We start from the raw sequence: 25674 nt of genomic DNA, 5'->3' as shown, positions 1-25674 counted from the left end.
ATATAACAACTTCTCCACCCCCCCACTACTACTACAATATAACAACTTCTCCACCCCCCCACTACTACAATATAACAACTTCTCCACCCCCCCCACTACTACTACAATATAACAACTTCTCCACCCCCCCACCACTACTACAATATAACAACTTCTCCACCCCCCCCCCACCACCACTACAATATAACAACTTCTCCACCCCCCCCCACCACTACTACAATATAACAACTTCTCCACCCCCCCACCACTACTACAATATAACAACTTCTCCACCCCCCCCCCCACCACTACAATATAACAACTTCTCCACCCCCCACCACTACTACAATATAACAACTTCTCCACCCCCACCACTACTACAATATAACAACTTCTCCACCCCCCCCCACCACTACAATATAACAACTTCTCCACCCCCCCACCACTACTACTACAATATAACAACTTCTCCACCCCCCCCCACCACTACTACAATATAACAACTTCTCCACCCCCCCCACCACCACTACAATATAACAACTTCTCCACCCCCCCCCCCACACCTACTACAATATAACAACTTCTCCACCCCCCCCCACCACTACTACTACAATATAACAACTTCTCCACCCCCCCCCCACCACTACTACTACAATATAACAACTTCTCCACCCCCCCCCACCACTACTACAATATAACAACTTCTCCACCCCCCCACTACTACAATATAACAACTTCTCCACCCCCCCCACCACCACTACAATATAACAACTTCTCCACCCCCCCCACCACCACTACAATATAACAACTTCTCCACCCCCCCACCACCACTACAATATAACAACTTCTCCACCCCCCCCACTACTACAATATAACAACTTCTCCACCCCCCCCCCACCACTACTACAATATAACAACTTCTCCACCCCCCCACTACTACAATATAACAACTTCTCCACCCCCCCACCACTACTACAATATAACAACTTCTCCACCCCCCCACTACTACAATATAACAACTTCTCCACCCCCCACCACTACTACTACAATATAACAACTTCTCCACCCCCCCCCACCACTACTACAATATAACAACTTCTCCACCCCCCCCCACCACCACTACAATATAACAACTTCTCCACCCCCCCCACCACTACTACAATATAACAACTTCTCCACCCCACCACTACTACAATATAACAACTTCTCCACCCCCCACCACTACAATATAACAACTTCTCCACCCCCCCCACCACTACAATATAACAACTTCTCCACCCCCCCACCACTACTACAATATAACAACTTCTCCACCCCCCCCACTACTACTACAATATAACAACTTCTCCACCCCCCCCACCACTACTACAATATAACAACTTCTCCACCCCCCCCCACTACTACTACAATATAACAACTTCTCCACCCCCCCCACCACTACTAAAATATAACAACTTCTCCACCCCCCCCCACTACTACTACAATATAACAACTTCTCCACCCCCCCACCACTACTACAATATAACAACTTCTCCACCCCCCACCACTACTACTACAATATAACAACTTCTCCACCCCCCCCCACCACTACTACAATATAACAACTTCTCCACCCCCCCACTACTACTACAATATAACAACTTCTCCACCCCCCCCCCCACTACTACAATATAACAACTTCTCCACCCCCCCCCCACCACTACTACAATATAACAACTTCTCCACCCCACCACTACTACAATATAACAACTTCTCCACCCCCCCCCACCACTACTACAATATAACAACTTCTCCACCCCCCCACCACTACAATATAACAACTTCTCCACCCCCCCCCCCACTACTACAATATAACAACTTCTCCACCCCCCCCACCACTACTACAATATAACAACTTCTCCACCCCACCACTACTACAATATAACAACTTCTCCACCCCCCCCCACCACTACTACAATATAACAACTTCTCCACCCCCCCCACCACTACAATATAACAACTTCTCCACCCCCCCCCACTACTACAATATAACAACTTCTCCACCCCCCCCACTACTACAATATAACAACTTCTCCACCCCCCACCACTACTACTACAATATAACAACTTCTCCACCCCCCCCCCCCCACTACTACAATATAACAACTTCTCCACCCCCCCCCCACCACTACTACAATATAACAACTTCTCCACCCCCCCACCACTACAATATAACAACTTCTCCACCCCCCCCACTACTACAATATAACAACTTCTCCACCCCCCCACCACTACAATATAACAACTTCTCCACCCCCCCACCACTACAATATAACAACTTCTCCACCCCCCCCCACTACTACAATATAACAACTTCTCCACCCCCCCACCACACTACTACAATATAACAACTTCTCCACCCCCCACCACCACTACTACAATATAACAACTTCTCCACCCCCCCCCCCCCACTACTACAATATAACAACTTCTCCACCCCCCCCCCACCACTACTACAATATAACAACTTCTCCACCCCCCACCACTACAATATAACAACTTCTCCACCCCCCCCCCACTACTACAATATAACAACTTCTCCTACCCCCCCACCACTAACAATATAACAACTTCTCCACCCCACCCCCACCACTACAATATAACAACTTCTCCACACCCCCCCCACCACTACTACAATATAACAACTTCTCCACCCCCCCACCACTACTACAATAGAACAACTTCTCCACCCCCCCTCACTACTACAATATAACAACTTCTCCACCCCCCCACTACTACTACAATATAACAACTTCTCCACCCCCACCACTACTACAATATAACAACTTCTCCACCCCCCCACTACTACTACAATATAACAACTTCTCCACCCCCCCCCCACCACTACTACAATATAACAACTTCTCCACCCCCCCCCACCACTACTACAATATAACAACTTCTCCACCCCCCCACCACTACTACAATATAACAACTTCTCCACCCCCCCACTACTACTACAATATAACAACTTCTCCACCCCCCCCCCACCACTACTACAATATAACAACTTCTCCACCCCCCCCCCACTACTACAATATAACAACTTCTCCACCCCCCCCCCCACTACTACAATATAACAACTTCTCCACCCCCCCCCACTACTACAATATAACAACTTCTCCACCCCCCCACTACTACTACAATATAACAACTTCTCCACCCCCCCACTACTACAATATAACAACTTCTCCACCCCCCCCCACCACTACAATATAACAACTTCTCCACCCCCCCCACTACTACAATATAACAACTTCTCCACCCCCCCCACCACTACAATATAACAACTTCTCCACCCCCCACTACTACTACAATATAACAACTTCTCCACCCCCCCCACTACTACAATATAACAACTTCTCCACCCCCCCCACCACTACAATATAACAACTTCTCCACCCCCCCACCACTACTACTACAATATAACAACTTCTCCACCCCCCCACCAATACTACAATATAACAACTTCTCCACCCCCCCCACTACTACAATATAACAACTTCTCCACCCCCCCCCCACCACTACTACAATATAACAACTTCTCCACCCCCCCCACCACTACAATATAACAACTTCTCCACCCCCCCACTACTACAATATAACAACTTCTCCACCCCCCCCCCACCACTACTACAATATAACAACTTCTCCACCCCCCCCCACCTACTACAATATAACAACTTCTCCACCCCCCACCACCACTACTACAATATAACAACTTCTCCACCCCCCCCCACCACTACTACAATATAACAACTTCTCCACCCCCCCCCACTACTACAATATAACAACTTCTCCACCCCCCCACTACTACTACAATATAACAACTTCTCCACCCCCCCCCCACCACTACTACAATATAACAACTTCTCCACCCCCCCCCCCACCACTACAATATAACAACTTCTCCACCCCCCCCCCCACTACTACAATATAACAACTTCTCCACCCCCCCCACTACTACAATATAACAACTTCTCCACCCCCCCACTACTACTACAATATAACAACTTCTCCACCCCCCCACTACTACAATATAACAACTTCTCCCCCCCCCCCACCACTACAATATAACAACTTCTCCACCCCCCCCACTACTACAATATAACAACTTCTCCACCCCCCCCACCACTACAATATAACAACTTCTCCACCCCCCCCACTACTACTACAATATAACAACTTCTCCACCCCCCCCACTACTACAATATAACAACTTCTCCACCCCCCCCCACCACTACAATATAACAACTTCTCCACCCCCCCACCACTACTACTACAATATAACAACTTCTCCACCCCCCCACCAATACTACAATATAACAACTTCTCCACCCCCCCCACTACTACAATATAACAACTTCTCCACCCCCCCCCCCCACCACTACTACAATATAACAACTTCTCCACCCCCCCCACCACTACAATATAACAACTTCTCCACCCCCCCCACTACTACAATATAACAACTTCTCCACCCCCCCCCCACCACTACTACAATATAACAACTTCTCCACCCCCCCCCCACCTACTACAATATAACAACTTCTCCACCCCCCACCACCACTACTACAATATAACAACTTCTCCACCCCCCCCCCACCACTACTACAATATAACAACTTCTCCACCCCCACCCACTACTACAATATAACAACTTCTCCACCCCACCACTACTACTACAATATAACAACTTCTCCACCCCCCCCACTACTACAATATAACAACTTCTCCACCCCCCCCCACCACACTACTACAATATAACAACTTCTCCACCCCCCACCACCACTACAATATAACAACTTCTCCACCCCCCCCCCCACCACTACTACAATATAACAACTTCTCCACAACCCCCCCACTACTACAATATAACAACTTCTCCACCCCCCCCCACTACTACAATATAACAACTTCTCCACCCCCCACCACTACCACTACAATATAACAACTTCTCCACCCCCCCCCCACTCACTACAATATAACAACTTCTCCACCCCCCCCCCACCACTACAATATAACAACTTCTCCACCCCCCCCCCACTACTACAATATAACAACTTCTCCACCCCCCCACCACCACTACAATATAACAACTTCTCCACCCCCCCCCACCACTACAATATAACAACTTCTCCACCCCCCCCACCACTACAATATAACAACTTCTCCACCCCCCCCACCACTACAATATAACAACTTCTCCACCCCCCCACCACTACTACTACAATATAACAACTTCTCCACCCCCCCCCACCACTACTACAATATAACAACTTCTCCACCCCCCCCCCACTACTACAATATAACAACTTCTCCACCCCCCCCACCACTACTACAATATAACAACTTCTCCACCCCCCCCACCACTACTACTACAATATAACAACTTCTCCACCCCCCCACCACTACTACAATATAACAACTTCTCCACCCCCCCCCCACTACTACAATATAACAACTTCTCCACCCCCCCCACCTACTACAATATAACAACTTCTCCACCCCCCCCCCCCACTACTACAATATAACAACTTCTCCCCCCCCCCCACCACTACTACTACAATATAACAACTTCTCCACCCCCCCACTACTACAATATAACAACTTCTCCACCCCCCCACTACAATATAACAACTCTCCACCCCCCCACTACTACAATATAACAACTTCTCCACCCCCCCCACCACTACTACAATATAACAACTTCTCCACCCCCCCCCACTACTACAATATAACAACTTCTCCACCCCCCCCCACCACTACTACAATATAACAACTTCTCCACCCCCCCCACTACTACAATATAACAACTTCTCCACCCCCCCACCACTACTACAATATAAACAACTTCTCCACCCCCCCCCCCCCACTACTACAATATAACAACTTCTCCACCCCCCCACCACTACTACAATATAACAACTTCTCCACCCCCCCCCCCCCCCACTACTACAATATAACAACTTCTCCACCCCCCCACTACTACAATATAACAACTTCTCCACCCCCCCCCACCACTACTACAATATAACAACTTCTCCACCCCCCCCACCACTACAATATAACAACTTCTCCACCCCCCCCACTACTACAATATAACAACTTCTCCACCCCCCCACCACTACTACAATATAACAACTTCTCCACCCCCCCCACCACTACTACAATATAACAACTTCTCCACCCCCCCCACCACTACTACTACAATATAACAACTTCTCCACCCCCCCACTACTACAATATAACAACTTCTCCCCCCCCCCCCACCACTACTACTACAATATAACAACTTCTCCACCCCCCCCCCACTACTACTACAATATAACAACTTCTCCACCCCCCCCCCACTACTACAATATAACAACTTCTCCACCCCCCCACACTACTACTACAATATAACAACTTCTCCACCCCCCCACTACTACTACAATATAACAACTTCTCCACCCCCCCACTACTACTACAATATAACAACTTCTCCACCCCCCCCCCACTACTACAATATAACAACTTCTCCACCCCCCCCACCACTACTACAATATAACAACTTCTCCACCCCCCCACCACTACTACAATATAACAACTTCTCCCCCCCCCACTACTACTACAATATAACAACTTCTCTCCCCCCCCCCACTACTACTACAATATAACAACTTCTCCACCCCCCCCCACCACTACTACAATATAACAACTTCTCCACCCCCCCACCACTACAATATAACAACTTCTCCACCCCCCCCACCACTACTACAATATAACAACTTCTCCACCCCCCCACCACTACTACAATATAACAACTTCTCCCCCCCCCACTACTACTACAATATAACAACTTCTCCCCCCCCCCACTACTACTACAATATAACAACTTCTCCACCCCCCCCCACCACTACTACAATATAACAACTTCTCCACCCCCCCCACCACTACAATATAACAACTTCTCCACCCCCCCCCCTACTACTACACATATAACAACTTCTCCACCCCCCCCACCACTACTACAATATAACAACTTCTCCCCCCCCCCACCTACTACTACAATATAACAACTTCTCCACCCCCCCCCACCACTACTACAATATAACAACTTCTCCACCCCCCCCACCACTACAATATAACAACTTCTCCACCCCCCCCCCACTACTACTACAATATAACAACTTCTCCACCCCCCCCACCACTACAATATAACAACTTCTCCACCCCCCCCCACCACTACTACAATATAACAACTTCTCCACCCCCCCCCCACCACTACTACAATATAACAACTTCTCCCCCCCACCCCCCCCCCCACTACTACTACAATATAACAACTTCTCCACCCCCCCCCCACTACTACAATATAACAACTTCTCCAACCCCCCCCCACCACTACTACTACAATATAACAACTTCTCCACCCCCCCCCACTACTACAATATAACAACTTCTCCACCCCCCCACCACTACTACACATATAACAACTTCTCCACCCCCCCCACCACTACTACAATATAACAACTTCTCCACCCCCTCCCACTACCACTACAATATAACAACTTCTCCACCCCCCCCCACCACCACTACAATATAACAACTTCTCCACCCCCCCCCACTACTACAATATAACAACTTCTCCACCCCCCCCCCCCACCACTACAATATAACAACTTCTCCCCCCCCCCCCACCTACTACTACTACAATATAACAACTTCTCCACCCCCCCCCCACCACTACTACAATATAACAACTTCTCCACCCCCCCCCCCACCACTACTACAATATAACAACTTCTCCCCCCCCCCCACCACTACTACTACAATATAACAACTTCTCCACCCCCCCCCCACTACTACAATATAACAACTTCTCCACCCCACCACCACTACTACAATATAACAACTTCTCCACCCCCCCCCACTACTACAATATAACAACTTCTCCACCCCCCCACTACTACAATATAACAACTTCTCCACCCCCCCCCCACTACTACAATATAACAACTTCTCCACCCCCCCCCCCCCCCACTACTACAATATAACAACTTCTCCACCCCCCCCACCACTACTACTACAATATAACAACTTCTCCACCCCCCCCCCCCCACTACTACAATATAACAACTTCTCCACCCCCCCCACCACTACTACTACAATATAACAACTTCTCCACCCCCCCCACCACTACTACAATATAACAACTTCTCCACCCCCCCCCCACTACTACAATATAACAACTTCTCCACCCCCCCACCACTACTACAATATAACAACTTCTCCACCCCCCCCACCACTACTACAATATAACAACTTCTCCACCCCCCCCCCCACTACTACAATATAACAACTTCTCCACCCCCCCCCACCACTACTACAATATAACAACTTCTCCACCCCCCCCCACCCACCACTACTACAATATAACAACTTCTCCACCCCCCCCCCACTACTACAATATAACAACTTCTCCACCCCCCCCACCACTACTACAATATAACAACTTCTCCACCCCCCCCCACTACTACAATATAACAACTTCTCCACCCCCCCCACCACTACTACAATGTAACAACTTCTCCACCCCCCCCACCCACCACTACTACAATATAACAACTTCTCCACCCCCCCCCCACCACTACAATATAACAACTTCTCCACCCCCCCCACCACTACTACTACAATATAACAACTTCTCCCCCCCCCCCCCCACCACTACTACAATATAACAACTTCTCCACCCCCCCACCACTACTACAATATAACAACTTCTCCACCCCCCCCACCACTACTACAATATAACAACTTCTCCACCCCCCCCACCACCACTACAATATAACAACTTCTCCACCCCCCCCACCACTACTACAATATAACAACTTCTCCACCCCCCCCACCACCACTACAATATAACAACTTCTCCCCCCCCCCCACCACTACTACTACAATATAACAACTTCTCCACCCCCCCCCACCACCACTACAATATAACAACTTCTCCACCCCCCCCCACCACCACTACAATATAACAACTTCTCCACCCCCCCCCACTACTACAATATAACAACTTCTCCACCCCCCCCACTACTACAATATAACAACTTCTCCACCCCCCCCCACCCCTACTACAATATAACAACTTCTCCACCCCCCCCACCACTACTACAATATAACAACTTCTCCACCCCCCCCCCCCCCCCACTACTACAATATAACAACTTCTCCCCCCCCCCCCACCACTACTACTACAATATAACAACTTCTCCACCCCCCCCCCCACTACTACAATATAACAACTTCTCCACCCCACCACCACTACTACAATATAACAACTTCTCCACCCCCACCACCACTACTACAATATAACAACTTCTCCACCCCCCCCCACTACTACAATATAACAACTTCTCCACCCCCCCACTACTACAATATAACAACTTCTCCACCCCCCCCCACTACTACAATATAACAACTTCTCCACCCCCCCCCCCCACTACTACAATATAACAACTTCTCCACCCCCCCCACCACTACTACTACAATATAACAACTTCTCCACCCCCCCCCCCCACTACTACAATATAACAACTTCTCCACCCCCCCCACCACTACTACTACAATATAACAACTTCTCCACCCCCCCCCCACCACTACTACAATATAACAACTTCTCCACCCCCCCCCCACTACTACAATATAACAACTTCTCCACCCCCCCCACCACTACTACAATATAACAACTTCTCCACCCCCCCACCACTACTACAATATAACAACTTCTCCACCCCCCCCCCCACTACTACAATATAACAACTTCTCCACCCCCCCCACCACTACTACAATATAACAACTTCTCCACCCCCCCCACCCACCACTACTACAATATAACAACTTCTCCACCCCCCCCCCACTACTACAATATAACAACTTCTCCACCCCCCCCCACCACTACTACAATATAACAACTTCTCCACCCCCCCCCACTACTACAATATAACAACTTCTCCACCCCTCCCCCCCCACCACTACAATATAACAACTTCTCCACCCCCCCCACCACTACTACTACAATATAACAACTTCTCCACCCCCCCCCACCACCCACTACTACAATATAACAACTTCTCCACCCCCCCCACCACTACTACAATATAACAACTTCTCCACCCCCCCACCACTACTACAATATAACAACTTCTCCACCCCCCCCACCACCACTACAATAACAACTTCTCCCCCCCCCCACCACTACTACAATATAACAACTTCTCCACCCCCCCCCACCACTACTACAATATAACAACTTCTCCACCCCCCCCACCACCACTACTACAATATAACAACTTCTCCACCCCCCCCCACCCACTACTACAATATAACAACTTCTCCACCCCCCCCACCACCACTACTACAATATAACAACTTCTCCACCCCCCCCACCACTACTACAATATAACAACTTCTCCACCCCCCCACCACTACTACTACAATATAACAACTTCTCCACCCCCCCACCACTACTACTACAATATAACAACTTCTCCACCCCCCCACCACTCACTACAATATAACAACTTCTCCACCCCCCCCACCACTACAATATAACAACTTCTCCACCCCCCACCACTACAATATAACAACTTCTCCACCCCCCCACCACTACAATATAACAACTTCTCCACCCCCCACCACTACAATATACAACTTCTCCACCCCCCCACTACTACAATATAACAACTTCTCCACCCCCCACCACTACTACAATATAACAACTTCTCCACCCCCCCCACCACCACTACAATATAACAACTTCTCCCCCCCCCCACCACTACTACTACAATATAACAACTTCTCCACCCCCCCCACCACCACTACAATATAACAACTTCTCCACCCCCCCCCACCACCACTACAATATAACAACTTCTCCACCCCCCCACTACTACAATATAACAACTTCTCCCCCCCCCCCACCACTACAATATAACAACTTCTCCCCCCCCCCCCCACCACTACTACTACAATATAACAACTTCTCCACCCCCCCCCACCACTACTACAATATAACAACTTCTCCACCCCCCCCCCACCACTACTACAATATAACAACTTCTCCCCCCCCCCACCACTACTACTACTATATAACAACTTCTCCACCCCCCCCCCCCCACTACTACAATATAACAACTTCTCCACCCCCCACCACTACTACAATATAACAACTTCTCCACCCCCCCCCACTACTACTACAATATAACAACTTCTCCACCCCCCCCCACTACTACTACAATATAACAACTTCTCCACCCCACCCCCCACCACTACTACTACAATATAACAACTTCTCCACCCCCCCCACCACTACTACAATATAACAACTTCTCCACCCCCCCCCACTACTACTACAATATAACAACTTCTCCACCCCCCCCCCCACTACTACTACAATATAACAACTTCTCCACCCCCCCCCCCCCACTACTACTACAATATAACAACTTCTCCACCCCCCCCCCCACCACTACTACTACAATATAACAACTTCTCCACCCCCCCACCACTACTACAATATAACAACTTCTCCACCCCCCCCCACTACTACTACAATATAACAACTTCTCCACCCCCCCCCACTACTACTACAATATAACAACTTCTCCACCCCCCCCCACTACTACTACAATATAACAACTTCTCCACCCCCCCCCCACCACTACTACTACAATATAACAACTTCTCCACCCCCCCCACCACTACTACTACAATATAACAACTTCTCCACCCCCCCCCCACCACTACTACAATATAACAACTTCTCCACCCCCCACCACTACTACAATATAACAACTTCTCCACCCCCCCCCCCCCACCACTACTACTACAATATAACAACTTCTCCACCCCCCCCCCCCACCACTACTACAATATAACAACTTCTCCACCCCCCCACCACTACTACAATATAACAACTTCTCCACCCCCCACCACTACTACAATATAACAACTTCTCCACCCCCCCCACCACTACTACAATATAACAACTTCTCCACCCCCCCACCACTACTACAATATAACAACTTCTCCACCCCCCCCCACTACTACAATATAACAACTTATCCACCCCCCCCACCACTACTACTATATAACAACTTCTCCACCCCCCCCCCCACCACTACTACTACAATATAACAACTTCTCCACCCCCCCCACCACTACTACTACAATATAACAACTTCTCCACCCCCCCCCCACCACCACTACTACAATATAACAACTTCTCCACCCCCCCCCCCACCACTACTACAATATAACAACTTCTCCACCCCCCCACTACTACAATATAACAACTTCTCCACCCCCCCCACCACTACTACTACAATATAACAACTTCTCCACCCCCCCCACCACTACTACAATATAACAACTTCTCCACCCCCCCCCCCACTACTACAATATAACAACTTCTCCACCCCCCCCCACCACTACTACTACAATATAACAACTTCTCCACCCCCCCCCACCACTACAATATAACAACTTCTCCACCCCCCCACCACTACTACAATATAACAACTTCTCCACCCCCCCCACCACTACTACAATATAACAACTTCTCCACCCCCCCCCCCACTACTACAATATAACAACTTCTCCACCCCCCCCCACCACTACTACTACAATATAACAACTTCTCCACCCCCCCCACCACTACTACTACAATATAACAACTTCTCCACCCCCCCCACCACTACAATATAACAACTTCTCCACCCCCCCCCACCACTACAATATAACAACTTCTCCACCCCCCCCACCACCACTACAATATAACAACTTCTCCACCCCCCCCACCACCACTACAATATAACAACTTCTCCACCCCCCCACTACTACAATATAAAAACTTCTCCCCCCCCCCCACCACTACAATATAACAACTTCTCCCCCCCCCCCACCACTACTACTACAATATAACAACTTCTCCACCCCCCCCCACCACTACTACAATATAACAACTTCTCCACCCCCCCCCCACCACTACTACAATATAACAACTTCTCCCCCCCCCCACCACTACTACTACAATATAACAACTTCTCCACCCCCCCCCCCCACTACTACAATATAACAACTTCTCCACCCCCCCCACCACTACTACAATATAACAACTTCTCCACCCCCCCCCACTACTACTACAATATAACAACTTCTCCACCCCCCCCCACTACTACTACAATATAACAACTTCTCCACCCCCCCCCCCACCACTACTACTACAATATAACAACTTCTCCACCCCCCCACCACTACTACAATATAACAACTTCTCCACCCCCCCCCACTACTACTACAATATAACAACTTCTCCACCCCCCCCCCCACTACTACTACAATATAACAACTTCTCCACCCCCCCCCCCCCACTACTACTACAATATAACAACTTCTCCACCCCCCCCCCACCACTACTACTACAATATAACAACTTCTCCACCCCCCCACCACTACTACAATATAACAACTTCTCCACCCCCCCCCCCACTACTACTACAATATAACAACTTCTCCACCCCCCCCCACTACTACTACAATATAACAACTTCTCCACCCCCCCCCACTACTACTACTACAATATAACAACTTCTCCACCCCCCCCCCACCACTACTACTACAATATAACAACTTCTCCACCCCCCCCACCACTACTACTACAATATAACAACTTCTCCACCCCCCCCACCACTACTACAATATAACAACTTCTCCACCCCCCACCACTACTACAATATAACAACTTCTCCACCCCCCCCCCCCCCACCACTACTACTACAATATAACAACTTCTCCACCCCCCCCCCCCACCACTACTACAATATAACAACTTCTCCACCCCCCCACCACTACTACAATATAACAACTTCTCCACCCCCCACCACTACTACAATATAACAACTTCTCCACCCCCCCCACCACTACTAAAATATAACAACTTCTCCACCCCCCCACCACTACTACAATATAACAACTTCTCCACCCCCCCCCACTACTACAATATAACAACTTCTCCACCCCCCCCCCCACCACTACTACAATATAACAACTTCTCCACCCCCCCACCACTACTACAATATAACAACTTATCCACCCCCCCACCACTACTACAATATAACAACTTCTCCACCCCCCCCCACCACTACTACTACAATATAACAACTTCTCCACCCCCCCACCACTACTACTACAATATAACAACTTCTCCACCCCCCCCCACCACTACTACAATATAACAACTTCTCCACCCCCCCACTACTACAATATAACAACTTCTCCACCCCCCCCACCACTACTACTACAATATAACAACTTCTCCACCCCCCCCACCACTACTACAATATAACAACTTCTCCACCCCCCCCCCCACTACTACAATATAACAACTTCTCCACCCCCCCCCACCACTACTACTAAAATATAACAACTTCTCCACCCCCCCCCACCACTACAATATAACAACTTCTCCACCCCCCCACCACTACTACAATATAACAACTTCTCCACCCCCCCACCACTACTACAATATAACAACTTCTCCACCCCCCCCCCCACTACTACAATATAACAACTTCTCCACCCCCCCCCCACCACTACTACTACAATATAACAACTTCTCCACCCCCCCCACCACTACTACTACAATATAACAACTTCTCCACCCCCCCCACCACTACAATATAACAACTTCTCCACCCCCCCCCACCACTACAATATAACAACTTCTCCACCCCCCCCCCCACCACTACTACTACAATATAACAACTTCTCCACCCCCCCCCACCACTACTACAATATAACAACTTCTCCACCCCCCCCACCCCACTACTACAATATAACAACTTCTCCCCCCCCCCACTACTACAATATAACAACTTCTCCACACCCCCCCACTACTACTACAATATAACAACTTCTCCACCCCCCACCACCACTACAATATAACAACTTCTCCACCCCCCCCACTACTACAATATAACAACTTCTCCACCCCCCCCCCCCCACTACTACAATATAACAACTTCTCCACCCCCCCACCACTACTACAATATAACAACTTCTCCACCCCCCCACCACTACTACAATATAACAACTTCTCCACCCCCCCCACCCCACTACTACAATATAACAACTTCTCCACCCCCCCCCCCCACTACTACAATATAACAACTTCTCCACCCCCCCCCCCCACTACTACAATATAACAACTTCTCCACCCCCCCCCCCCACTACTACTACAATATAACAACTTCTCCACCCCCCCCCCCCACTACTACAATATAACAACTTCTCCACCCCCCCCCCCCCACCACTACAATATAACAACTTCTCCACCCCCCCCCCACCACTACAATATAACAACTTCTCCACCCCCCCCCCACCACTACAATATAACAACTTCTCCACCCCCCCACTACTACAATATAACAACTTCTCCACCCCCCCACCACTACTACTACAATATAACAACTTCTCCACCCCCCCACTACTACTACAATATAACAACTTCTCCCCCCCCCCCCCGACTACTACAATATAACAACTTCTCCACCCCCCCACCACTACTACTACAATATAACAACTTCTCCACCCCCCCACTACTACTACAATATAACAACTTCTCCACCCCCCCCCACTACTACTACAATATAACAACTTCTCCACCCCCCCACTACTACAATATAACAACTTCTCCACCCCCCCACCACTACTACTACAATATAACAACTTCTCCACCCCCCCACTACTACTACAATATAACAACTTCTCCACCCCCCACTACTACTACAATATAACAACTTCTCCACCCCCCCCCCCCACCACTACAATATAACAACTTCTCCACCCCCCCACCACTACTACTACAATATAACAACTTCTCCACCCCCCCACTACTACCTCTACTATGTTCGTTACTACAGACCTCATAGTTGTCTTTGATCCAGAGCTGCCTCTCCAGTAAGGTGTCTCTCTGCTCCTCCTCCAGACGGTCAAACTGAGACTGAGACATCTTCATGTTCTTCCTGATGACGTACAGCTTCTCCTCGTCTCCGTACTCCTCTCTGCAGATGGTGAACCTGTAGATCCACTTACAGTACCAGACCACATAGGCACACAGGCAGTAAGGGAACAGGACAATCTTACAGAGCAGGATGTCCAAGATTTTAGGCTTCTGGTAGCCTCCCTTGATGTCGATCTTGTTCTTGATGATGTCACGGATGATCTCTTCCTCTTGTTCCCGGATCTCCTCTTTGGACCGCCGGTTCTTGCCCTTCTCTTTTGTCTTGTTCAGGAGACCCAGCTGTTTGGCTATTTCTGTCGCCTGGATACGGTACTTGGGGACCGTTGATAGGTAGGCGATGGCTTCAGTGTAGCTGGCCCACCAACTGTAGTACTGAAGGAAGAAACCTGTTAGGATGTTTCCCAAATGGAACCCTATTCCCTATATAGTGCACTACTTTTGACCAGAGCCCTATTCCCTATTTAGTGCACTTCTTTTGACCAGAGCCCTATAGAACCCTATTCCCTATATAGTGCACTTCTTTTGACCAGAGCCCTGTTCCCTATGTAATGCACTACTTTTGACCAGAGCCCTATTCCCTATGTAATGCACTACTTTTGACCAGAGCCCTATTCCCTATGTAATGCACTACTTTAGACCAGGGCCCTATTCCCTATTTAGTGCACTTCTTTTGACCAGAGGTCTATGGACATGAAATAGGTTGCCACATGGGACTCTTTGGTTTTGAGTGTGGAAACAGTTTCCAGCGAAATAAATATTGCATTTAGCCAAGAGACTTTTGAGAGAGTATGTGAAGATACGACTGTACCTGAAAGATTGATATAGTAACCACGGTCACCAGAATGACAATCCGTACGTCCACTTTAGGTGCCAGGCGTCTCCTGTAGTAGGTGTAGTAGTGGCTGTAGTACTCTTCAGGGTGGTCCAGCATATAGTCATAGTCTCTACGGGAGTCCTCATCCTGAAACACAGGAGGAAATGGGTCTTATCTTCACCTTCCTATAACACAACTATTACGACCACTAGATAATAGGCCTAGTAACAAGACAAGTTACAAGAAGATTATTTAAATATATATATATATATTTTACCTTTATTTAACAAGGCAAGTCAGTTACGAACAAATTATTATTTACAATGACAGCCTACCTGGGAACAGTGGGTTAACTGCCTTGTTCAGGGCAGAACGACAGATTTAGTTTGGTATATTTACACCTTGTCAGCTCAGGGATTCGATCCAGCACCTTTCAGTTACTGGCCCTACACTCTAACCACTAGGCTACCTGCCGCCCCTCCACTCTAACCACTAGGCTACCTGCCGCCCCTCCACTCTAACCACTAGGCTACCTGCCGCCCCTCCACTCTAACCACTAGGCTACCTGCCGCCCCTCCACTCTAACCACTAGGCTACCTGCCGCCCCTCCACTCTAACCACTAGGCTACCTGCCGCCCCTCCACTCTAACCACTAGGCTACCTGCCGCCCCTCCACTCTAACCACTAGGCTACCTGCCGCCCCTCCACTCTAACCACTAGGCTACCTGCCGCCCCTCCACTCTAACCACTAGGCTACCTGCCGCCCCTCCACTCTAACCACTAGGCTACCTGCCGCCCCTCCACTCTAACCACTAGGCTACCTGCCGCCCCTCCACTCTAACCACTAGGCTACCTGCCGCCCCTCCACTCTAACCACTAGGCTACCTGCCGCCCCTCCACTCTAACCACTAGGCTACCTGCCGCCCCTCCACTCTAACCACTAGGCTACCTGCCGCCCCTCCACTCTAACCACTAGGCTACCTGCCGCCCCTCCACTCTAACCACTAGGCTACCTGCCGCCCCTCCACTCTAACCACTAGGCTACCTGCCGCCCCTCCACTCTAACCACTAGGCTACCTGCCGCCCCTCCACTCTAACCACTAGGCTACCTGCCGCCCCTCCACTCTAACCACTAGGCTACCTGCCGCCCCTCCACTCTAACCACTAGGCTACCTGCCGCCCCTCCACTCTAACCCCTAGGCTACCTGCCGCCCCTCCACTCTAACCACTAGGCTACCTGCCGCCCCTCCACTCTAACCACTAGGCTACCTGCCGCCTCTACACTCTAACCACTAGGCTACCTGCCACCTCTACACTCTAACCACTAGACTACCTGCCCCCCTACACTCTAACCACTAGGCTACCTGCCACCTCTACACTCTAACCACTAGACTACCTACCCCCCTACACTCTAACCACTAGGCTACCTGCCACCTCTACACTCTAACCACTAGGCTACCTGCCACCTCTACACTCTAACCACTAGGCTACCTGCCACCTCTACACTCTAACCACTAGGCTACCTGCCACCTCTACACTCTAACCACTAGACTACCTGCCACCTCTACACTCTAACCACTAGACTACCTGCCACCTCTACACTCTAACCACTAGACTACCTGCCACCTCTACACTCTAACCACTAGGCTACCTGCCCCTTATCAGAATGATTTACATCTGTATGCATATATCAAGCATCTCAGAGTAGGAGTGCTTACTTAGGATCAGTTTTGCCTTTTAGATTACAACAAACAAGATAATATAGCCAATGGTGGCCCTGATCCTAGATCAGCACCCCTACTTTAAGAAACAGGATGGACATACCTACTCTACCTTTCTCAGGATACTACTACGGTAGCTACGCGAAAAGGGACTATACACTGATCACTTTACTGTGAGTCTCTTCAAATCTATTGAGTAAATAGTAATTGACAGTATTGGTACACTATAAGCCAAAACGACTGCGGGTCTTTGATTCAGAGGTTAGAGAAAAGTGACACATTGGCATTACAACATAAATTGACGTCGGCAAGAAGCGACGGCACCCCCAGCTTGGCCAGAGAGCTGAAGACATGGAGGTAGGTCTTCGGTACGAATCATCTGTGGGGTTTCGACACTTACCTTCAGAGTTTCATATGCAGTTACAATGAGCAAAAAATGTTGATGAGCACTTTCACGTGTCTCGCCTGCAAGACTTGAGAATCTATCAGGGTGATACTTTCTGGCTAGCTGTCTGTATGCACGACCTATGTCGGATTTGACCGCTTCTCTCGGTACTCCGAGTACATCGTAGCAAATCTCGGTGCCACAATAAAGTCCCTCGATAAGCGCCGTGGCAGAGGGTATAAAACCCCCCAAAAATAACAAAATGCCTATCCATTGACCAAAGTGTCGCCCATTCTCCATGGGCGCAGCCATTTCACTATCGTCACAAGTTCTTCTTCGTGTTGCTTTCCGGCAGACTAGACGCGTTGTTGCGTATTGCTGCCTTTCACAGTATGGAAGGTACATTGCACATTTGTTCACAAAAAAGGGGGGGGGGGGGGGGATTAATTGCACCGCCATCTAACCTATAGAGTGACCTCATTTCCCGGATTGTGCAGGACTTTGGCTCTTTGTCCCGCAACCAAACAATCATGTCCCGCATTTTATAAACACATTCAAACACCGAAAAAGAAAAGTCGATTTCTCCCGTGTTTCAGTCAGACATTCCGACCTGTGTCTTGCAGTCACGTTGCGCTTATGAATATATATTGTAACGACCCTGGATTTATAAGCGCTGAAATCGACTGCCGCACGAGCATGCTTTTGCGGCACAGTCGATAGCGCGCCGGACTTCGGGCTAGGTCGAGGGTACGAAACCTGCCCCTGCTGTTTCACTACAATATACACTGCTCAAAAAAATAAAGACAACACTAAAATAACACATCCTAGATCTGAATGAATGAACTATTCTTATTAAATGCTTTTTTCTTTACATAGTTGAATGTGCTGACGACAAAATCACACAAAAATTATCAATGGAAATCAAATTTATCAACCCATGGAGGTCTGGATTTGGAGTCACACTTAAAATTAAAGTGGAAAACCACACTATAGGCTGATCCAACTTTGATGTAATGTCCTTAAAACAAGTCAAAATGAGGCTCAGTAGTGTGTGTGGCCTCCACGTGCCTGTATGACCTCCCTACAACGCCTGGTCATGCTCCTGATGAGGTGGCGGATGGTCTCCTGAGGGATCTCCTCCCAGACCTGGACTAAAGCATCCGCCAACTCCTGGACAGTCTGTGGTGCAACGTGGCGTTGGTGGATGGAGCGAGACATGATTTCCCAGATGTGCTCAATTGGATTCAGGTCTGGGGAACGGGCGGGCCAGTCCATAGCATCAATGCCTTCCTCTTGCAGGAACTCCAGCCACATGAGGTCTAGCATTGTCTTGAGGAACCCAAGGCCAACCGCACCAGCATATGGTCTCACAAGGGGTCTGAGGATCTCATCTCGGTACCTAATGGCAGTCAGGCTACCTCTGGCGAGCTCATGGAGGGCTGTGCAGCCCCCCAAAGAAATGCCACCCCACACCATGACTGACCCACCGCCAAACCGGTCATGCTGGAGGATGTTGCAGGCAGCAGAACGTTCTCCACGTGGGTTGTAGACTCCGTCTCATGCTACCACTAGAGTGAAAGCACCGCCAGCATTCAAAAGTGACCAAAACATCAGCCAGGAAGCATAGGAACTGAGAAGTGGTCTGTGGTCACCACCTGCAGAACCACTCCTTTATTGGGGGTGTCTTGCTAATTGCCTATAATTTCCACCTGTTGTCTATTCCATTTGCACAACAGCATGTGAAATTTATTGTCAATCAGTGTTGCTTCCTAAGTGGACAGTTTGATTTCACAGAAGTGTGATTGACTTGGAGTTACATTGTGTTGTTTAAGTGTTCCCTTTATTTTTTTGAGCAGTGTATAGATATATCTATCATAAAGATGTGGCAGAAATTTGACCAACTGACTTGTTGGAAAGGAGCATCATATGATGGTCCCACGTTGAACGTCACCGAGCTCTTCAGTCAGGCCATTCTACTGCCAATGTTTGTCCATGGAGATTGCATGGCTGTATGCTCGATTTTATAGACAGGTGTGGTCATAAATAGCCAAATCCACTAATTTGAAGGGGTATCCACACTTTTGTATATACAGTGCATTTGGAAAGTATTCAGACCACATATTTTTACGTTACAGCCTTATTCTAAAATGGATTAAATTGTTTTCGCCCCCTCATCAATCTACACACAATACCCCATAATGACAAAGCTTTCAGGTTGGATGGGGAGCATCACTGCAAAGTTTTTTTCAGGTCTCTCCAGAGATGTTTGATCGGGTTCAAGTCCGGAATCTAGCTGGGCCACTCAAAGACATTCAGTGACTTGACCCGAAGCCACTCCTGCATTGTCTTGGCTGTGGGCTTAGGGTCGTTGTCCTGTTAGAAGGTGAAACTTCACCCCAGTCTGAGGTCCTGAGCGCCCTGGAGCAGGTTTTCATCAAGGAACTCTGTACTTTGGTCCGTTCATCTTTCCCTCAATCCTGTCCAGTCTCCCAGCTGCTGAAAAACATCCCCACAGCATGATGCTGCCACCACCATGCTTCACCGTAGGGATGGTGCCAGGTTTCCTCCAGACGTGACGCTTGGCATTCAGGCCAAAAAGTTCCATCTTTGTTTCATCAGACCAGAGAATCTTGTTTCTCATGGTTCTGAGAGTCATTTAGGTGCCTTTTGGCAAACTCTAAGCGGGCTGTCATGTGCCTTTTACTGAGGAGTGGCTTCCGTCTGGCCGCTGTACTATCTAGGCCTGATTGGTGGAGTGCTGCAGAGATGGTTGTCCTCCTGGAAGGTTCTCCCATCTCCATAGAAGAACTCTGGAGCTCTGTCAGAGTGACCATCAAGTTCTTGGTCACCTCCCTGACCAAGGCCCTTCTCCCCTGATTGCTCAGTTTGGCTGGGCGGCCAGCTCTAAGAAGAGTTTTGGTGGTTCCAAACTTCTTCCATTTCAGAATGATGGAGGCCACTGTGTTCTTGGGGACCTTCAATGCTGCAGAAATGTTTTGGTACCCTTCCCCAGATCTGTGCCTCGACACAATCCTGTCTCGGAGCTCTACGGACAACTCCTTCGACCTCTTGGCTTGGTTTTTGCTCTGACATGCACTGTCAACTGTGGGACCTTATATAGACAGGTGTGTGCCTTTCCAAATCCTGTCCAATCAATTGAATTGACCACAGGTGAACTCCAATCAAGTTGTAGAAACATCTCAAGGATGATCAATGGAATTAGGATGCACCTGAGTGTGCAACGGGTCTGAATACTTATGTAAATAAGGTATTTATGTTATTTTTACATTTGCAAAATAATATATATATATTTTTTTTTGCTTTATCATTATGGGGTATTGTGTGTTCAACAAGAGGACCATTTTCTACAGGAGATACCCATCTATATTGAGGTTAGAAAGAGACACAGTTGACACAGAAAGGTTACAGTACTAATGATTTGAGTCACACGTGTGTGTGTGTGTGTGTGTGTGTATGTGTATGTGTCTGTGTGTGTGTATGTGTGTGTGAGATTATGGAGGAGGCAGCTGATGATCTGCAGGTCATGTTACTATTAGTGATGTATTATTAGGCCTATATACACACAGTGACCAGTTTATTAGGTACACCACCCTGTTCACACATGGTTCGCTCCTACAGGACAGTGGAGTCATGTGGCTTGTTATATAAAGCAGACAGACAGGCATCGAGGCATTCCGTTACTGTTCCATTAGACTGGACAAAACTAGTGACTATTGCAGGAGACGACCACACCGTGTTTCACTCCTATCAGCTAAAAACAAGAAGAAGAGTCTCCAGTGGGCGCACCACCACCAACACTGGACAACTGAGGAGTGGAAAGACATTGCCTGGTTAGACAAATCCCAGTTCCTGTTGCGTCACGCTGATGGCAAAATCCATGGCCCCATCTTTTCACTCCTATCAGCTAAAAACAAGAAGAAGAGTCTCCAGTGGGCGCACCACCACCAACACTGGACAACTGAGGAGTGGAAAGACATTGCCTGGTTAGACAAATCCCAGTTCCTGTTGCGTCATGCTGATGGCAGAATCCATGGCCCCATCTTGCCTAGTGTCAACGGTACAGCCTGGGGACGGGTTTCCTGCCACATGTTAGATCATTTCTACAGTAAGCTGTACAGCGGGTCTGATCATTTTTCCATCTGTAGTTACAATGGGTTGCACCATCAGTAACTAGCTAGCTTGCTTTGGCTAATGTTAGCTATGAGCTGTGTAATTTACAAGGCCAGGGGATTGTTTGAAAGAGAAACTCACATCCACTACTATGAGAGTTAGTACTCCCTTATTTCTGCTTATCATCACCTGTTATAAAATGACAACAATGCCTTGCTAGTTGACTTACTTTTCCACAGTCGAAGCACTGTTTCCTGAAGCATTCTGCCCTGTTCTGAAAGAAATCCCTGGGTTTACCATCATGCTGTGGATGTTTGGTCAGGACGAGTCGTTTTATTAATTTGTTCGTTTTAAGAGACTCCTTACTAAAGGTTAAAAGCACTTCCGCGCACAAAACACGCTCCTCGTTATTTCTCTAACGTTTGTATGAATGAGAGAGAGAAACTTATCCCAGTATATGCGTTTCATAACAATTGAGCTCAGTCAGAAGTTGCGGATAGCATGAGTCCATTTGATGACAGCGGTGAGCGATGGCGAGTGGGAATGACAAGTCAGTGGCTGACAGGGCATCATCTGCTGCTTCTTCAACAAAACTGCAGAAAAACGATCTGGTGAATCGCGAAGCACCCGGGTGATCTCACACAGCGGCCAAACTGAGCAGAGACCGCAGATGCACTTGGCCAAATAAATTCCAGTAATTAAATGAAATTACACATTTCCTCTGACAGGGTCGCGACCCACCATTAACAACCATACGTTAAGGCTGCTTTAAAAGGTTGACTCGGCGAAATGACGTTGCCACCAGCAGCACCGCAAAAACGTATTTCTCACAGTCACACAGAGAAAGGGGACACCTAGTCAGTTGCACAACAATGCGTTTAATTGAAATGTCTTCAGCATTTAACCCAACCCCTCTAAATCAGAGAGTTGGGGGAGGAGGGGGGGGGGGCTGCCTTAATCCACGTCATCGGTACCAGGGGAGCAGTTGTGGGGGGGGGGGTTAACTGCCTTGTTCAAGGGCAGAACGGGAGATTTTTTCCACCTTGCCCGGTCGAGGATTCGAACCAGCAACATTTCGGTTATTGGCCCAACGCGCTTAACCGATAGGCTTTCTGCACATGTGCACGGGGTCACTTTACACTCTTACCGGTGTCGGTAATAAAATAAAATGTGCCAACAAAAAAATAGATGTTTTACAATGGTGGCTTCGACACAGCGCCTCCTATCAGTATATACGAATCATTGATTACGACCGATGTTCAACGTGATGTAAAGCTTTTTTATTATACTTCAACACGCAAAGGTGTTATGACTGGTTTCATAAAGGTTTGAATGCCTTAAAAAATATACTCAGTTCTGAGTAAAAACCGTTTCTATAAAGTGAATCAATCCAGACCAGTCTTTTACTTATCAACTGACGACAGTAGTAAAATACACAGTATTTTTGTTGTACAAAACAGACCTTCAAAAACATTGTACTTTTTCCCCCCTCCCCCCCAAGCAAACATCTCTCATCGCCTTACAGCACTGATTAGAGTCTGGATGTAAAACTTCAGAAAATAAAGATCTAGACAGACAATATTGCTTTTTTTTTTTTTTTTTTTTTTTGCTTCTGGACCAGTCAAAAACACGAGAGAGAAAATGAAATGGCTTTAAACTAAAAATGCCAGTAAAAAAAGGGACTTGCTACAACAGATTCAGTACGACTCAATTATACCCCTTTAAGTAGCAAGATCTTAATATGAACCATGTACAATTATGAACAACATAAAAAGACAATATGGCATTAAAAACATTTAAAAGTCATTACTGTCTGTCTGGGTCTAAGGAAAAAAAACAAAAAACACAAAACTAACATCACATCTGCAATAGTTTGACGCTCCAAACCCCCTTCTCCTGTTATTGCCTTTGTTCAGTTATAATGCATTCATGATACACATGAGCGGATGACTTGACAAAAAAAAAAAAAAAAAAAAAAAGTACAATCACTTAAAAAAGTACAGAATATTAAAAAAAATATATAAAAATAAAATAAAGGAAAAGCGATAAAAGAAAGTACCGCAGGACTTGGTGTTTGATTTAGTCCCCCTGATTTATCTCCTGTAGTGCCCCCTCTCCTTCTCCTTCTCCCTGTCCCTGATCCTGTCTCTCTCCCGGTCGCGTCCACGATCTCGCTCCCGTCGGGCGTCTCTGGGCCGTTCTCGCTCCCTTTGCCTGTCTCGTTCCCGTGGGCGGCTGCGGCGACTGGTCACCACAGCCTGGGTCCGTCTCAGGAAGTCATCCACTCGCATGTCATAGTCATGCTGAAGAGGGAGAGAGATGTGGTGTTCACTAGTTATACTCCCTCTGGATATTAACACATTGAAGGGAACATTTGATATGTGAATAGGTAATGCACATGGTAGGCTGGGCCACTGGACACCTATCAAGTAGGAGCTCAGTGGAGCAAACGACTTATAACACCTGTATTGTAAACTAAATGAAACATTTCCACAGTTTCGTCGTATGGTAAAACAAGTGGTCACTACAAAAGGGA

At 48.0% G+C, this 25674-nt stretch overlaps 2 protein-coding genes across 4 annotated transcripts in view; both read right to left on the bottom strand.

The window, feature by feature from the left end:
* Positions 1-19387, bottom strand: part of LOC129810538 (dnaJ homolog subfamily C member 25-like) — a 42657-nt gene extending 23270 nt beyond the window's left edge. The window contains exons 1-3 of the mRNA XM_055861116.1: positions 19023-19387; positions 16896-17048; positions 15989-16459 (exon numbers count right to left, since the gene is read on the bottom strand). Of these exons, the coding sequence (XP_055717091.1) occupies positions 15989-16459; positions 16896-17048; positions 19023-19319 (921 nt within the window). The 5' untranslated portion in view covers positions 19320-19387. The remainder of the gene's footprint in view (positions 1-15988; positions 16460-16895; positions 17049-19022) is intronic.
* Positions 19388-24396: 5009 nt separating this feature from the next.
* The window catches only part of LOC129810525 (YTH domain-containing protein 1-like), a 49622-nt gene continuing 48344 nt past the window's right edge, over positions 24397-25674 (bottom strand). For all 3 annotated transcript variants that reach the window (XM_055861103.1, XM_055861094.1, XM_055861084.1), the window contains one exon: positions 24397-25441. In XM_055861103.1, the coding sequence (XP_055717078.1) occupies positions 25232-25441 (210 nt within the window). In that variant the 3' untranslated portion in view covers positions 24397-25231. The remainder of the gene's footprint in view (positions 25442-25674) is intronic.

The sequence above is a fragment of the Salvelinus fontinalis genome, chromosome 2 (assembly GCF_029448725.1).
Source record: "Salvelinus fontinalis isolate EN_2023a chromosome 2, ASM2944872v1, whole genome shotgun sequence".
NCBI lineage: Eukaryota > Metazoa > Chordata > Actinopteri > Salmoniformes > Salmonidae > Salvelinus > Salvelinus fontinalis.
The sequence above is the reverse complement of the archived record's forward strand: the minus strand, read 5'-3'. Positions and strand labels throughout refer to the sequence as shown.